General features: G+C 41.3%; 1 protein-coding gene across 4 annotated transcripts; it reads right to left on the bottom strand.

Annotated features, from left to right (window-relative positions):
- Positions 1-907: 907 nt before the first annotated feature.
- Positions 908-12,496, bottom strand: lzts3b (leucine zipper, putative tumor suppressor family member 3b). Of its 4 annotated transcripts, none has more exons than XM_032516231.1 (8): positions 12,241-12,496; positions 8,305-9,160; positions 7,342-7,812; positions 7,094-7,261; positions 6,770-6,898; positions 6,193-6,384; positions 5,678-5,908; positions 908-4,063 (listed from the first exon to the last, which is right to left on the bottom strand). In XM_032516231.1, the coding sequence occupies exons 2-8, from the start codon at positions 9,121-9,123 to the stop codon at positions 2,978-2,980; spliced, it is 3,096 nt and encodes a 1,031-aa protein (XP_032372122.1). In that variant the 5' UTR covers positions 9,124-9,160; positions 12,241-12,496; the 3' UTR covers positions 908-2,977. The 4 variants fall into 4 exon arrangements, with proteins under 4 accessions (XP_032372122.1, XP_032372119.1, XP_032372121.1 ...); XM_032516228.1 differs by having other exon boundaries at positions 8,305-9,285; positions 12,241-12,495; XM_032516230.1 differs by having other exon boundaries at positions 8,305-9,285; positions 12,283-12,490.
- Positions 12,497-17,345: the final 4,849 nt, after the last annotated feature.

Below are 17,345 nucleotides of genomic sequence, written 5' to 3'. Positions count from 1 at the left end.
ACAGTCCAGTAGTGAAAAGTACAGTTGGGACAGTTGGGTCTCTGTAAATTGTGGTCTGGACCTAGGCCTACTCTATCTATAAAGTGTCCTGAGATAACTTTTGTTATGATTTGACATTAGAAATAGAATTGAATTCCAATTAAATTGAACATTTACTCAAGTACTGCACTTACAGTAAGTGCAGTTTAGAGGTACTTTTACTTCACACTGATGTTATGCTGCTTTATTTTAGTTTAAGATTTAACATACAAAGCATATAGTCTGTAAAATAAGATGCATTGCTACACATTAAACCACCCAACTGCACATAAAGCTCAAATGTTCTCTACCTAAAAACCAGCAATATCTACATTATAATGCTGCTTAAATGTTAATGCATCAGTGCTAATAATTATATTATTATGCACTAATTCATACTGCATAACTAGCTTTTGATACTTATTTTGCTGATAATACTATTGTAGTTTTAAGATTTTCCATGCTGGACCTTTACTTGTGATTTCTACAATGTGGTATCGCTACTTTTAAGAACAAGATCTGAATACAACTGGCCAGGTAAAACAAAGCTAACAGTAATAGTGTTTTTTATTTTAATACTTTTTAGAGGTCTGGTGGAGTAAAATTGCAGTAATGAACAAGTAAATGTGAATTGACAAAAATCTGAATAGATAAACATTAGTGTATTGCAGAAATATGTTTTTGAAATATTCCTTAAGGGAGTCCTGAGCCCCAGATTGGGAACCACTGCTAACAGATATGTGCCTATAATAATCATGTATTCCAATATTTGGGCTCAAATATGTCCTCTGGTCAATATTTTCAAAGCTCCATAGCCAGAATCAAATTTTAAAGTCTAGTTTAGTCTTAACTACAGAACAAATGATTTGCTCAATAACAAGAAGTGCTGAATTATTCACATACTTTATTAGTTCTGCTGAGTTTTAACAAAGGGGTGGTTTTAATCAAGCCAGAACAGTACTAGTAACATAAATACAAACAATACATTTGAAACATGTATAAAATCGGTAGCATTTTGTTCTCTAAACAATGCAATACTGTAACTACATTTATCACCTACAACAAAAGGAACATCATTTTTGGACAGGGTTGCTATGATTGCACCATTATGGTATCTTTGCTATCTACAAAGTTAAAAAACAAAACAAAAAAACATAAAGGAAAGCTCAAATGGCACATATTTGCTCTGTCAGTTCACCATAATATAATAACAGTAATAAAGATGATAATACTATGTAATACCTAAGAGATAAGTTAATATTCTTGAGCAACATCTTCTTATGCTGGCATAAACAACACATATAAAAGCCATGATATTCACATCTGAGTCTACTGTACATCATAACTGTGTGTAGGACACCACATAGTGCAGTTAGCCTGAATGCTCCCTTTAAAGAGGCAGACTTTTCATTTTTCAGAATTTTTTTTTTTTACTTCCTTCTCCCCTGCTTTGTCTAAATGAACTATACAGAAGAAAGTAGTTTTCTAGGATATACAGCCTCCCTCAGTTTGAATTTTCAGTCTCACTGCCCTTGTATGAAGCTTTGATGTACATCTTATTGTACTTAAGCCCCCCCCCCCTCAAAAAAAACAAATCCCTATGCTTTTAAAATATCTTCACTTGCTGTATTGCCACTAGTCCCTCTATCCGCAATCTCATAAACTGAAGCTTGTAGTCACACACACGCACACGCGCACACACACACACACACACACACACACACACACACACACACACACACACACACATTTACAATCTTAACTACTATAAGTATTTCTTTTTAGTATATCATACATTCTATAAATTGTATTTTTTAACTTTGGGGATACTGACTGATTTCTCAGATTTCTTGGCTGTAAATGCCCATGGTAAACCACACAATTATCATAATAACCAAATTCAAATTGTGGGCTTGCTTTCACATTCTCCTTGCAGTTCAATGAGAATAAATTTGAGTTGGGAGCAAAGTGAAAACTCTCTACTGACCTCTAGTGTTTGTTTTTTTAAGTCACCGCAGTAAATCTGCAATAAAGCCGAACCAGGTTCTCCCACGTCTTAGAACATATTTTATACTCTGTTGGGGTTGATTATCTGCTAAACATATCTATTTAATTCAATTTGTAGAAAATATAAACTCTGGTGGTCTTAATGATGTGTTCAAATGGGTCATGCATGTTGGACCCTGTGCATAAAATGACTTGAAAACTGAATCAAGAATCAGTCTGTGTAACTTTTGATGTTGATATCTGCTGATTTGAAATTAAATAGTCCAGCTATGTGTAATAATGTTGTGTAACTGGTTTGTTGATATTACAATTAAAGCACTGAAAATAATAATCACACTCATGATTTATAAAAAAAAAAAGAAGAAATTCTGTTCCCAGCATCAGTTATTCTCGTATACATGCTGGAAAAATGGAATAAGGCGCTCTCTGGCCAAAAATGCAAGTTAACATCACACACTCTGACCACTATTTCTACTTTTACATTACCAGTGACACAGACATACAATGAATAAATACCGCATAATATTCTTGTTATTCATTTCTGACAATATCCCTGATTGTCTTGGTCCTTTTCTAGCATGGGCATTAAATGACCACCGAATTAGTGCTGTCATCTAAACATTGTCATTTAACATTTTGTTTATCGCTATCCATCAGTGTGACACACTTCTTATGGACACTGATTACGTAGGTAGGGTGTATTGGTGTGCAACTAGTGAGAGGAGGGCTGCTTTGAAGGTTGAGGGAAGTCTAACTTCCTGACCGATAATGTTGGACTCTGCAGTCAGCCTTTGTTGCTGTTTAGTGTCTTAAGTTGCTTTGAAAAGTACGTCAGACTGTACTGATATATTCCATTGTAGACTGAAATTGTTTTTCAACTGTATGCTGAAGTAGTTTTATGCGAGAGTCACCGTGAGTGTATTAAACTGGACAATTTGTGATGGAGCTGTCTCTATATCTCAGTGGACTCTATCCTCTCCAGGCGTGAGGGTCCTGCCCAGGGATTGGCAAGCTGGTGGAGAGAAGGAGGGCCCTTCTGGTCTTCACAAGGTGGGGAGATGGTGAGGGCGATGGGGCCAGAGAGAGAGGGCGGGGGCTGAGGAGACAGAGGTGAGAGGGCTGGTGGTGGAGGTGGAGAATTGGAAGAGGTGGGCGAGGTGGTTGTAGTAGTGGTAATAGTGGTGGTGGTGGACGTTGTGTTTGGTTTGGCTCCCAACTGGCTCATACGTTTTTCCAAAGCTTGGTTCTTCTGCAGCGTTTCCACATAGCTGAGCTGCAGCTGCGCCTGGTATTTCAAAACCCGTTCCTTCTCATCCTGCCAGGTGTGTCGCTCTTGGTCGAAGTTGAGGGCCTGACGTTCTCGTTGCTGGCGCTCCAGGCGCAACGTGGCCTGCAGCTGCTCTAGTTGCCTGCGCAGCTCCCCTGCCTCATCCCAGTGGCCCTCTTGGCCACGCTGCGACTGGTGGCCGTCCTGACGCAGTTGCACCTCCTGGCAGAGTTGGGCTTCGTGACGTAGCTGGGCCTCTTGACGCATTTGAGCCTCATGGCAGAGCTGTGCCTCCTGACGGAGCTGCACCTCTTGACGCAGCTGTGCTTCTTGGCGTAGTTGGGCTTCATGGCGGAAATGAGCCTCTTGCCGAAGCTGGGCCTCCTGGCGGAGTTGGGCCTCTGGTCGGATTTGGGCATCCTGGCGCATCCGGATGTCCTGCTGCATGTGGGCATCTTGCCGGTGCTGCACGTCACGCCATTGAGCTTCTTCACGTTGCTGCCTTTCCTGTCTCTGAGCTTCTTGCCTTTGGGCTTTGGCTTCATCACTCTGAAGACTCAGCAGAGTGTCAGATGTGGGGGTGAGAGAGTTGGTTGAGGACTCAGTGGGGTTACGTGGGCAGTGGACAATTCCCCAGGGTGGCAACAGTCCTGCAGCAGCTAAGTTAGGGCTCACAACAACTTCTGCTCCTCTGCTCACTTCACTCAGAGCCCGCTTCAAACTAAGCACCTCTGCCTCAAATACACCCAGCTTCTCTCTAAGGATGGACACCTGTTGAAAGGAAAAATAATTTAGTTGAAAATGTAGTGTTTGATTGTCAAATGATGTAAAGTCAAATCAAGTCAGGATTTGTAAAGTGCACAATAACACACAAGGCGTCTCCTACATTAAAATAGAATTAAAAAAAACAGGACATGAAAGCATAATAAGAATAAACAGTGTGCAAGGTTACAGTTACAGGTAAAATTAGCCAACTGGCTAACACTAGCACGTTTACAGAAATGTTGATTAATGTGCATTGCCCTTTATAAAGAAAATAAAGTAAAAATAAATGAATACAGATAATGTGTAAAAACATTAACACAGCCATTAAAACACATCCAGCTGTGTTGGTTGTACATACATGCACACGCATGCACATATGCTTTTCATTTCCAAATTTTACAGCTGATAGCAACAGCAATAAATTAGTTTATTGTCATTTCTTGGACCAGTCAGTTGAATCAGGTCAGACTATAGTATGGACACGTACAGTAGTGGGCCTTGATGAATAGTGGGAGAGCAATCCTTATATTTTTAGGCAATTAGCACATTAAAGTTGTTGTCTGGCATAATTTTATATTAAAATATTATATTTAGGGCGTCTGTGGTTCCAACCTGCGTCTCTTGCTGCATGTCATCTCCCTTCTCTCTGCTCTTTCAAATCTAAGCTTTCCTATCAACAATTAAGGCCTAAAACGCCACACACAAAACATTTTTTATATTTAAACTTGTTTATGAGCTATTGTGTTTTGAGTGTGTTCATGGGACTCTGAATCATGTGGATACTTTTTTTGATGACGTTTGAGTAATGAGGAATTGTAAGTTGTCCTAGGTAAGAGCTTGTAATAAATACATAAATTGCACTTAAAAAGATACGAATATTGCTCTGATTCTGGTCATCATATAGTAAGAATGATTTATTGTCCATAAATACAACTAATATACAATTCTGTGTTGATGACATAGATCAGATTTCCCAACCAGATAATGTGACAAACTATTAGACTTTAATATTATTTTAATGTTATTTAATGTTATTTGAAAAGGCACCTAATAGCATCAGATTTGGCTGACTGTTGATTAAAGCACATATATGTAAATGTGTATTAATACAATCCTTCACAGACTGACTCAAATATCCATGCTGACAAATTTACCTATTTAGATATCTTTACCACAATGACGTGTATCTTAGCTTTCTGTATAGAAACGGCTTGTTTTTACATAATCTGTGCACATAAAATTGGGACAAAAATATCCTACAGTATTTCTTTGTCTCCACTCTTCTTCTCTTGCTATTTAGCATTTGCTTTAAATTGTACGCAGACATACTGGAACTCATGTTTTCAGAGCCTGGGCTGGCACTAGTTTTTATTCACTTTCACACATTACTGTCATATCTTAAATTATTTTTACAGTGACTGAAACAGTGACTTAAAGGTGATTTTAAGTGCTCCGGATGTACTGAATTATGTTGTGGTTGCAATGCCAATTCAAGAACCTGACTTACAGTAAATAACTTTTAGACAGTTTTGTTAACTACTGAAATGATTCATCTGTTTTTTCTGTTATTTATAATCCCCAGCCTGTTGAGTATTAATGAAGGTGTACTTGGAAACCCACCTCTGACAGAGTCCTTCTCAGCTCTCCCTCACACTTCTCCAGCTCCAGACTCTTGGAGCTGTAGGAGTCCTTTAGGCCCAGCATGGTCTCTTCCCGCTCCCTCAGCTGGGCATTGAGCTCCTTCAGCTGGCCTCTCAGGGCCACCATCTCTCCAGCTCGCTGGGTCACTTCAGCCTGACTCTCCCTCAGCTGCTGCTTCAGCAGGGAGATCTCTCCTGCCTTCTGACACACCTGCCACATAAAGAACGAGTGAGTGGGTGAGTGATGTATTTTATAGTGTTTAAGTACTGTGGTCAATGTACTCCGTATCACATTACATATAAGTGGGTTGCTTGTACATGCATACTTACAGACATAGGCCGCTTTACACACACACACACACACACACACACACACACACACACACACACACACACACACACTCACCCTTATACTCAATGCTCCATTGCTCAGTCTACCATGATAACATTTTACGGAACTAGTCAGGCGCACCAAGTCATGTACTCATATCTCACCTCCCACTTGGTCTCTTCCAGACGAGGCAAGATGTCAGCCTGCTCCTTCCTGTAATCCAGACACTTCCTCTCCAGCTCTTCTCTCTGGGCCAACAGAGCCGCCATCTCCTCCTGGAGTCTCCTCTTGTCCTGGGACAGACGGCTTATCTGGGCCTGCAGGGCAGTCTGGGAGCGCTGAGCACGACGGGTAACCTGAAGACAAAATGTACATATACAGTAAGTTGTGACGACATACATCTATATACAAAACATATACAGTACGTGCAATAAATCATTCTGGTACTTAAAGCCATGACCTGTTAAGTGTTGTATCTCAGGGACAGATTTGTTCTAAAAAAAAAATCAGATTGTGCTGCATTTCACAACATTTACTCGTATCTTGGAGAGATTCCACCTACTATGTAGCAAGAGGCGGCTTTCTCCAAAGAAATATAAAACAAGTTTGTAGATCTGACAAATCTGTCCCCAGATTTTGACCACAAGCTTCATTCTGCACTTCTTCCATTTTGACTCAAGATGTGAGTGAAGAAAAAGAAAGTGCAGTGACATCCTGAGGATAGAAATATAGTGAGTTCACCTGCTGCAAGCGTGAAGCGTAGTTCTGTCTCAGCTCATCCATCTGCCGCTCCCAGACACGTTGCTTCTCTTCAAACACCTGAATGATTGCTGCCTCACTTTGGTCCAGGTTTCTGCGCATGTGCTGCACCTGGTAGAAAAGAAGTGGAATCAGCAGCCATTTAGATTGTAAAAGTAGAAGAACAAACAAAGTGTAGGGACAATCAAATTAACAACGTAAGATCAGAACTGATCCTTTCTATGCTGGCAAATAGCCTTCTTTTTAATGGAGAGTCTGTTAAGTACAAAACAACTGCACATCAGACATTTGTGAGTGGCCTCTGACCTCTTGCTCTTTCTCCCACAAGCGGTCCTCAAGGTCCTGGATGATGTCATCAGAGGAGGGGGAGGGGCGTAGAGGTGCTGGGGCATCACTCAGATGGCTCAGTCTCTGATAGGACGTGGAGCTCTTTCCTGAGGAGGACCGGCCGCTGTCTGAGGCGCTGAGCCCGTTCTGGAGGAGAGAACCGCATCACGATGAATTAAGGATGACAACAGCAAGGTGCGTTAAGTGAGTATGAAGGATGGCCTTACCTGGTAGCCAGGCTTTTCCAGTTTTTCGAGGCCTGCAGCTGCCCCAACCATGCCCAACCTGTTGATGTGGCTGGTGGAAGCACTGAGAGGCCCCAGGACTGCTGGAGGCCCACAAGCGGACCCAGAGCCTGTGTAGGTGGGCAGGCTGGTCAGGGAGTTCCTCCCTGAGTCAGACATCCCTCCCTGAACCACTTCATTACCATTTCCCCCGCCCTCAGTTCTGCTGACCCTCACTGGGCTGTCCTGGTCCAGGAGCAGGGCCTCTGGGACCTCTCCTGATTCTCCTCCTGCTCCATCCCTGACTCTCCTGCCTCCTCTGCTCTCACTGAACCCTTCACTCCTTGCCTCAGTCTTGCCCTCGCTCCCAGCCCCTCCTGCCTGGCCCACCAGGTTCTGCATGGAGTGGAAGCTCTTGGGAACCACCGGCTTGAAGGCAGAGGGACGAACAAGGCCTGAGTTGTTCTGCATCGCCTATGAGAGAGACGGAGGAAGGAAGACAGTAAGAGAAACAAGAGATACATAAATGCAGCTCACAGACAAAAGTACCATGTAGTAAAAAATTCAATGTTAAAATTCACCATTATGACATGCAACATACTGTACATACTATGCTATATTTGGAATTGCTTGACATGCATTTGGCTTATTAAATCCTTACAAACAGGTTTATGCCAGATAGAATAAATCATATTTTTAACGGGTGGGTTTTAGATCTTAACAATATAACACAATAACCATGTCCATTAAGTGCTACTGGTGGCTATAATCATTCCTCCTATATATACAGCCCATGAGGCAATTCCTTTCTAACCAGTTGTAGTTAGCTTCAGCATTCTTAGATAGCCAAATGAAGTGGTTTAAGTTCTCTATATTCATCTTAGGAACCCATAAGATTCATATTTCAACCCACTTTGAGGGTGCTGACCCCCAGGTTGGGAACCACTGTTCTAAATCTTGAAGTACCTGCTCCAGTTTCCCCGACACTGGCAGGATCTTGGGCGGGTTGTGGTTTGGAGGGTTATGGCTGCCTGGATTGTTGTCACTGTCAGCTCTGGTGGCTGCCATCTCTCTGTGCTGGTGTTGGTGTTGGTGTTGGTGTTGGTTCATGCCACCGCTGTTCTTCTCATTTGCTCCTCGACCCACAATGTTCCCACAAACATCTAAACCTGCAGCCTGCATTTCCCTCTCTCTATCTCTTTCCGACCTTTCGTTCTCCAGCCTCTCTCTTTCCCTCTCTCGCTCCCTTTCCCTCTCTCGCTCCCTCTCTCTTTCTATCTTCTCCCTCTCGATTCTCTCTCTTTCCCTCTCTCTGGCTCTCTCCCTCTCCCGCTCCCTCTCTCGCTCCAGCCTCTCCCTCTCCACTCGTTCTCGTTCCCTTTCGCGGTTCCTCTCCCTCTCTCGCTCCCTCTCTAACCTTTCTCTGTCCCAGTCTCGGTCCCGGTCCCTGTCTCTCCCCCTTTCACGCTGCCTCTCCCTTTCCCGCTCCCACTCCCTCTCCCGCCTGCCTGCTCCGTTGCCACACTCCAACTGGTTGTTGTTGGATGGGGCAGTCATGGTACATTCAGTGTTGGTGGAGGAGGCTGTTTCGGTGGGCCGGTCGGTCCCGGTACAGGTCCCAGTCGCAATACTAACGCTCCCTCGTTCATCACTAGAAGCCGTCCCGTCAGATATAGTCGCCGGAGCGCGGGGCAATCGCTCTGCGCTGCAGCTGCGGTCGGCAGGGCAACGGCGAGAGAGAGGAGGGGCTCTGGGCAGGGTGGTCCTCGTACCCACAGACTTCATGGCAAACTCCTGCTCTCCTGCCACCCCACTGCCAACACTGCCCATAGTGGGGGTCAAAGGTCAGGGATTAGAGATTAGGAGTCAGGATTGGGGAGGGTCACAGATACATTTGGAAGTAGTGTGGGTCATCACAACCTAATGCAGGTAGTGGGGGCACACACACTAGAGGAACACAGAAAAACGAAAGGTTATACAAAATTCTAATTGCATAATGACTAGTTATACAATGATATCTAATGCAGAATAGATTCCAACCCACATACAACGGCAGCGTGGTCCTCCCACCATGATCAAAATGAAATGGTCTGACAGATAAATCTGACAGTTAGGCGTATAGTAAGGGTATAAATAGTAAAATGCGTTATAATAAGACCTATCCTCCAGTTTAGTGATAACATCACAGTGTTATTCTCTTTATGGCATCTGGTATGTATACACTTTGCCGAGATGCTCACAAGTCTCTGAGCTAGAGTCCAAGTCAAGTCTCAAGTCTTTAAAGGTAGAGTCCAAGTCAAGTCTCGAGTCTCTGAGCTAAAGTCCAAGTCAAGTCTAGAGCCTTTAAACTACAGTCCAAATATTTAGCGTTTTTTGAAGCCAAAGCTTCTGATGAATAGATTGTTATTATTATTATAGAATCCCACATCTCAAGTCCGAGTCCAGTCTGAAGTCTTTTGAGGAAGAGTCTCAAGTCAAGTCTGAAGTCACTGTTTGTGCAACTTAAGTGCAACGTGAGTCTATAGTCTCAAACTTGAGCTCCCATCTCTGAAACTTTGTAGGTAAAAGTGAGTTATTTTTGACTATTTTGTTAGTGTGTATAGGTTAAAAGACGCTGGTTGAAGAGGTCACTCCCACCAATCCATCGCAAAGCAGAAATCCCACTGGATTTTATGTCCATTAGCATCATTGAACTGGAGGAGGGTTTTTTTGTGTGTGGGTGCAAATACAAGAACATCTGCGTAAAAAACAGTTTAATACAGTAGAACAGCCCTGCAATCATTTTTTTGTGAAACTCATAATGTTCAATGATTTTGTTTAATCTGTGTAAGATAGATGTTGTTTCACTTCCTTATTGCTTACATTTTTTTTCATTCAAATACCTTTTTTAATTTTTCTTACCCTATTAACAACCACTATGTAGACATTTTTTGAACCCTTCTATTGCCACAAACTGGGCTTGCACACTTAATGAAGGTGATGGAATATGGACATTAACGTAAAGTATTACTGTTACAACAAACTAGACAACATGGGATATATAGGTTTTTAGGGTTGTTTACAGGTCTATTTAAGTCTATGGCAATGTTTTAAGCTGTAGTCATTGGTTGGATTACTTTACAAAATAACTGGAACACCTTACAATAAAATGCAGCACAATCCGACACAAAAACCAACTATGGCCTGACAGCTTTGTCAGCATCTCCCTAACACAGTGTTATTGTCAACATCGCAACATTATAAACTACTCAAACGACTACTTTATTGCATGGCTGTTATATTAGTTTGCATGAGGCTTCAGTCAGGTATTCCTGTGTCCACCCTTTGGGTATACACTAAGTTGCCATTTTATTAGGTACACCTAACTAAAATTAATGCCATCTAATACAACCGTCCTGCAATAAATCCTACCTTCATGAAGGTTAGAATGTAATTTTTGTGTTGAAACTGTTCTAAAGAGGTGTTGATTTAACTTTACGGCCACTTTGGAGGCTGTAGTTTGTGGTGCTGTTGAACCATACTGGATTGGATTTCGGTCCTGCATCAAGATCTACTAATAATCCATTTACTATTTATTATAGTTGATATATTGCAAATTTGTGTTTAATCAAATAATCACAAGCTAACTGACAGTTTAAGTATACTGGTTGGTTTCTGGGGCTCTGGTCAGAATGGGTTGGGGGGAATGTGTGGCAGTATTGTTGTTTATTTTGTTATGTTTCATTTCTCTGTATAAGTTTATCTTTCTCTTTTTGATGTATGGTGTATGTCATGTCTTTGTCTTTTGAATGGACCTTGGAAATAGTTGTTATATAGTCTGGAAATAGTTGATGATGATGATGTTGTAGGCTCAAAAGGCTTCTAAGCAGGTTTATCTGGAACTGGTTATAGAGAGAAGTGTTTCTAATATCTAGTATACACTTATTGATATAAATGGGGTGGACAAAATATTAAAAACCTCTCAAGATAATGGAATACCATTTCAGCACCATAAACTGCAGCCTCCAAAATGACCATTAGGTTGAATCAACACTTCTAAAACAGTTTCAACAAAGGATTTATTGCATGGCTGTTGTATTACACTGCATTATTATTTTTTGAGCTTGGTGTACTTAATAAACCGGCAGCTAAGTGTATATTCAAAGGCTGTAATTTGCAGTGTTGTTTAAATGTATGATTTACTGAGAGATGTTTCCAGTATTCTGTCCAGTGTCCCGTTACATTAGACTACATTAGTTTTAGATGGGTGTACCTGATTAGCTGGCAACTGAGTGGGGTTTACACACATATGCATGTGGGGGTAAGAAGACTGTACGCTTGCAAAAATAAATATGTTTGTATATTTAGGTTATTATGTTTATATGCCATCAACAACATTAAGTAGAAAGAGCTTGCTCACATATAGGACATTCACATCCCCAGATTAACAGTGGCATATATACCCTAGCTATAGATAGATAGATAGATAGATAGATAGATAGATAGATAGATAGATAGATAGATAGATAGATAGATAGATAGATAGATAGATGCTTAGGCTACTGTACATAGATAAAGACGCAGTCATGCCTGTGCACCTCGCTTTCTCAGCCCATTTACTAGCGGTTTACTTCCACTTGGGTGAATAGTAGTAGTAGTAAAATGCACTGCCTATCTATCTGCTGCTCTGCCTCGATCCCCTCCCCTCACGACTCCCCCTCTCTCCCTTTTTCTCTGCATCCCTGGGCGGCAAGGGCGGCTTTAGCGGCATCCGCATCAAGCCCTGAATCGACTGCGCTCCCAAACAATTACTGGCTAGGCCCCATGACAGGAAACCAACGCACGACCCTCGCTGAATCAACAAATACATCCCAATTGAAATACACAGCGTCATTGACATTGGCTAGAGAAGCTTTGATTTACCGATTGTAGCATCCTGGCGGTCCATCATCAAAGGCTACTCACTATTTTGCAGCTCGGCGGTTTTAAAGATGGCAGCCTCAATAAATAATATTGTCACAAGACAGCAACATCAGTCCCGGTCGTCCTGGCTCTGAATTATTCTGCGATTTTTACCGTGGGTCGGTAATATTGAGGATGCTGTCTTCGACCGCTGTCAGCGTCGGATGCTGATGATGGAGTCGCTCGGTTGATACGCGCATCAGCTGAGAGACACACACCCACCTCTGGCCCCGCCCCTCCGGCTGCATGATACAAACGCCCCCTTTTGGCATTCTTCCAGTGCTCTCCTTTGGGAAAAGCCTAGAGTCATAACAGTCCCCTGGAAGGATGGATGGAAGGATGGATGGATGGATGGATGCATGGATGGATGGATGGATGGATAGGTGGATGGATGGATGCATGGATGGATGGAGGGATGGATGGATGGATAGGTGGATGGATGGATGGACGGATGGATGGATAGGTGGATGGTTAGGTGGATGGATGGATGGACGGATGGATAGGTGGATGGATAGGTAGGTGGATGGATGGATGGATAGGTGGATGGATGGATGGATGGATGGATGGATGGATGGATGGATGGATGGTTGGATGGATGGATAGGTGGATGGATGGATGGATGGATGGATGGATAGGTGGATGGTTAGGTGGATGGATGGATGATGATGGATGAAGGTGGATGAGACGTTGAATGGAAACAGTAGTGATAGCACTAAAGTTAGTGTTCTAATATTTGCCTGCAGCATATTAATAAAGTAGTAGGCCTAGGCTACTAATATTACTATAATATTTTTTTTTATTGTTTTGGTTCTTGTGTATGCTGTTGTTGCTGCTGTTTCTTGGCATCTCAGTTTGGGGTCAATCATGACCGTTTCATCAGTGGTGGAGGATGTATTAGGGTTAGAGGCTTTTACTTTATGTAAAATTACTAATATCACACTGTAAAAATACTCTATTACAAGTAAAAGTCCTGCATTGAAAATCTTACTTGACCATTTAAATTTAAATTCAAAATGTACTTATGGTAAAAGTACTGCAAACACATGTACCCGGTGATTGTTATTATTATATATTATAACATTATATTATTACTATGCATGTATTAATGTAAAAGCCAGATAATATTGCTCTATTTGGTTGAGAACTGTGGACCCTGGATTAATCTGCTAATTATTTTCTATTTTATTTATGTTATTTCTATTATTTTACGATCTTTCATTGCATCCGGTTCTCTATCTCCACATGTAATTAATAGATAATAATAATGAATAGACTTAGCTATAGATTGAATTGGTATGTCATAACTAAAATTCTTTATTTTATGTGTTTGCTCAGTACAATCACTGACTTGCTGGTGGTCACACAGTAGCATGTAACTCATTAGGCAGGTTGTCCCGGTTTTGTGTTAAAAAAGAAAGATCCCTCTGCTCTTAGTTTGAGAAGACTTCTTCAGCGGTCTGTAGCAGATGTGACGTCCTCAGTCGGGTTGTGTTGGGTTGTGACTGCTTGTCTGCTTTGCATTCTCTCGATGCCTCCTGTTCTCTCTCTATTCCCTATGAATTACTTCTGTGACCTGACCTTTTAATAGACATTAGTTTCCTTTCTCTTTTTTCCTTTATGTTTACTTTGTTTTGTTTTCTCCAGAGTACTACTTGGCTTGAGAACATACACCAATGTACTCTGAAGATTTACCGGGTTCTTTGTCTTTTACTCCAAATGTTTTTTTTTATCTAGTGTGCGGCCCTCTTGTTCCTCTTCCTATCATTCTAGTTATCACTATGGTTTGGCAGAAACATCTGAGCTTTTCCCGAATTCTCTTGGTTTAGATGTTTCTCCGCCTCTTGGCAATTATTTCGTATGTGCGAAATCACCACACCTTGACAAGAAGACAAAAAAATGCTTTAAAACTATACTACACTAATATTCCTCTCCTTTACTGTAAAATCATAAACTCTGTTTTTACCTCTCAGTTGTTGGTGATTGGCTGATGTTCACCTTTAAGCTTTTTTCTGTTGTCATGACCTTGCTCATGTGGTCATTACAAAGAGGGAGACCATGTTAATTATTTAATCAATACTTTATTAAACCAAAGTGAACCAAATAAGACCAAATTGACTATATTTAGAATGAGGTGTAGAAATCAGTGGTGGCGGTGGTGTAGGGTGTGCATGAGTGAGTGTGTGTTGGTGTTGTAAAGTGTAAACTCTGCAAAAGGCAAACCTGGGATAACATCACCAAACATAACCTAACCAAACCTCAGTGTGCCTGTGGAGGCAGCAGGGAGAGAGAGGGGAGGGACAGAGGCTACCGCAGCTTAAAGCCTCTGAACACTCACGAAGGGGATTTACGTTATTTTGGCTGACCTTTGGACCTCTGCTCAGGTTGTAGGTTGGTTGGAGCTAATGCTGCGTTCCATGCAACCTGTGTTTTCACAACCTTCTAGCTGTGAAAGTGCCCTGGAATAGCATTCAAACCCATAACTTACTACCTGTGAACAGTAAAAGTAAATTTTGACATCACACACACATAAACAAAAATGGCGACCCCTCTTGATGCTGTACAGACGCCAGTGATTAACGGAGAGAAATAGAAATAGACATAAATAGGCGACGTAAATTAATTTGAAACATTGTAATCAAAACAATACACAATTGTGTACTGCTACAGTTTATGTTTATTATATAAAACCCAAAACTAGACTAAACTAGAAATTGTTAGTATCTGCTAGCGCTAGATGGCGCTAACTAACGTCAACGTTAGGTAGCCGCTAGCTAAAGCTATCTAACGCTAGCTAGAAGGGTTTGTCGTGACTTTGCCTGGAATACCACCAAGTTGGGAGTCTTGACTTGAAGTCGTAACTCACGAGCTAAAAACTGTGTCTAGACCGCAGCATTAAATGGGAATTCTTTAGGTCGCAAGTCTTTTCTACCAATAACAATGATAATGGTGTCATTGTCCCGCCCTAAAAGGGGCAACAAAGCTAAGAAGAGGTTTAGGGATATGTCAATCAGTGTAATACACACCCACACAGTCCTGGGAAGAGGGCTAAGTTAAATCTAGGAGAAGAAAGCTAGGTTAAATCAGGGCCGGGTTTAATGAAAACACCTGTGTGGCATTCAGGGCATTTAAGAAGTCTCAGCACACCAGACCAATGTGAGCTGAGTTACCGATCTGAGTTGCTCATTATTGTTCTTTACTGCTGAAGTGCTGAGGGCCCCCCTGCATTATGGGATAGGAACATCCAAGGCCCAAAGCACACATGAAGAGTAAATCCAAAACTCCAAAGAATTTCCTTCTGTTCATTGCTCAACCTCTCAGAGGACAGGTATAGTACCTTGTGATCGTTTTATATGATGCGTTTACTTGCTCCCTATCCTAGTTTTCTACAGTTATGTATGGTAGGGTAATGTGTGGTTCTACAGTATAGTTGCCCATCTTTAGGTCAATGTAACATTTATAAACTATTGAATTGGCAAATTTCTAAAGGGGAGGCCCCTTTTTCTGTTTTACTTGCTTGACTGTCCATGAGGGGGCAGTGGTGTTGTATATTTCCGGGCAGCCTGCAATGGGACACAGCTGCAATGCTGCTGTAAGCATGGTGAGGAAAGACCATGGCTTCATCTCTCAGGTCTCTCTTTGGCCACTATGGGGTGCTAGTATTTATGCCATCCAGCTCAGCTAAGTTGGAACCCTGGTCCTTGTATATTTCTGCTGCTATCTGAATAACCTGTGGGTTGAAATAGTTACAAATCAGGCACTTTAGTAGATACAAACAAATACCACCTAGGGACAAAAAGCAGCAACCTCATTGCATCATTGAGCCTCTGCATACTCTTTTTCTTATAGTTAGACCACAATTGAGCAGTATATAACGGTGTGATATTGGTTCTAATCGGTGAGCACTTCACAGAGTCAGAGCACATAGAAAGCCTCCTTATCAGCATGTTATCTTGAGAATACATTTTACAGCGCTGTCGATAGATGTCTTTGTCATCCGTCCAGTCGACATATATAGTCGAATATGACAATTATTTATTTCCTCACACACAGCAAGAAGACTATCCGACAAGTAAAAGGTCAGAAAAGCGGATGTCTTCTCCTCAGCGCATCATTATGTGACTTTTCTTAGCGTTATACTTTCTGTCATGATCAAGGCCATCCTGAGAACACACCTTCAGCATCTGCTGCTGCCCAGCACTATATGGACAGAGCGGGGCCAGATCGTCTGTATACATAAGATGATTAACAATAGTCTTGACCACAAGACAGCCAAGACATTTTTAATCAATTTAACTGATTTGATAAGTCATAGCAGATACAGCATTGTCCCACTTAACCTGAAGCATTTGATGGGCATGCCAAAACACTGAAAATGTCACTTAAAATTTAGGGGCACTTTATCTAGCAATTTTACAAACAATTGTTCATGATTATTTCTGCAATGCCTTTGATGCAGCAACAAAACATAGGAACACAGATGAAAACAATCTCTTTAAGAGCATGTACAGGTCAGTCCCATGCTTTCTTTTGAAACTGATTGTCAGAAGTAAGGATATACAGTACATGTACATTTCTAGCTTTTTTAACAGTATTCAATATTCATTCCAGTACTTTAGACGAGATATTTGCAAATGCAATAGGTCGATAATTATCAATATTGTTGAGCTTACCAGCCTTGTCTAACCCTTGTATGGTATTCGGGTCAAATTGACCCATTTCAAATTTTTGCAAGAAGAAAAATGGTACAAATATACTTTTTTCCTACCTGAAAATCAATGGCCTCACTTATTTTCTGTGATAAACATGTATTCCGGACTCAATTCTGAAAATGATTCTGGATATGACCACTTATGTTTTTTCCAAAATAAGAATGATCACATAGTGGATTTTTAAAAACGAATCACACTTCCATTTTTAATTGTGTTCGTGTGGAGACTGATTGCATTCCCTAAACATTACAGTATGTTATCTAATTGTTTTAAATTGAGATAAAGACAATATTTTTTAATAGATTATGAAGTAAAATTTTATTTCAGAATTATTTTTAAAACCCCAAATAAGTCACT

The sequence above is a fragment of the Etheostoma spectabile genome, chromosome 5 (genome assembly GCF_008692095.1).
Source record: "Etheostoma spectabile isolate EspeVRDwgs_2016 chromosome 5, UIUC_Espe_1.0, whole genome shotgun sequence".
In the NCBI taxonomy this organism is placed as follows: Eukaryota; Metazoa; Chordata; class Actinopteri; order Perciformes; family Percidae; genus Etheostoma; species Etheostoma spectabile.
This window is presented reverse-complemented; position numbering and strand designations above follow the sequence as displayed.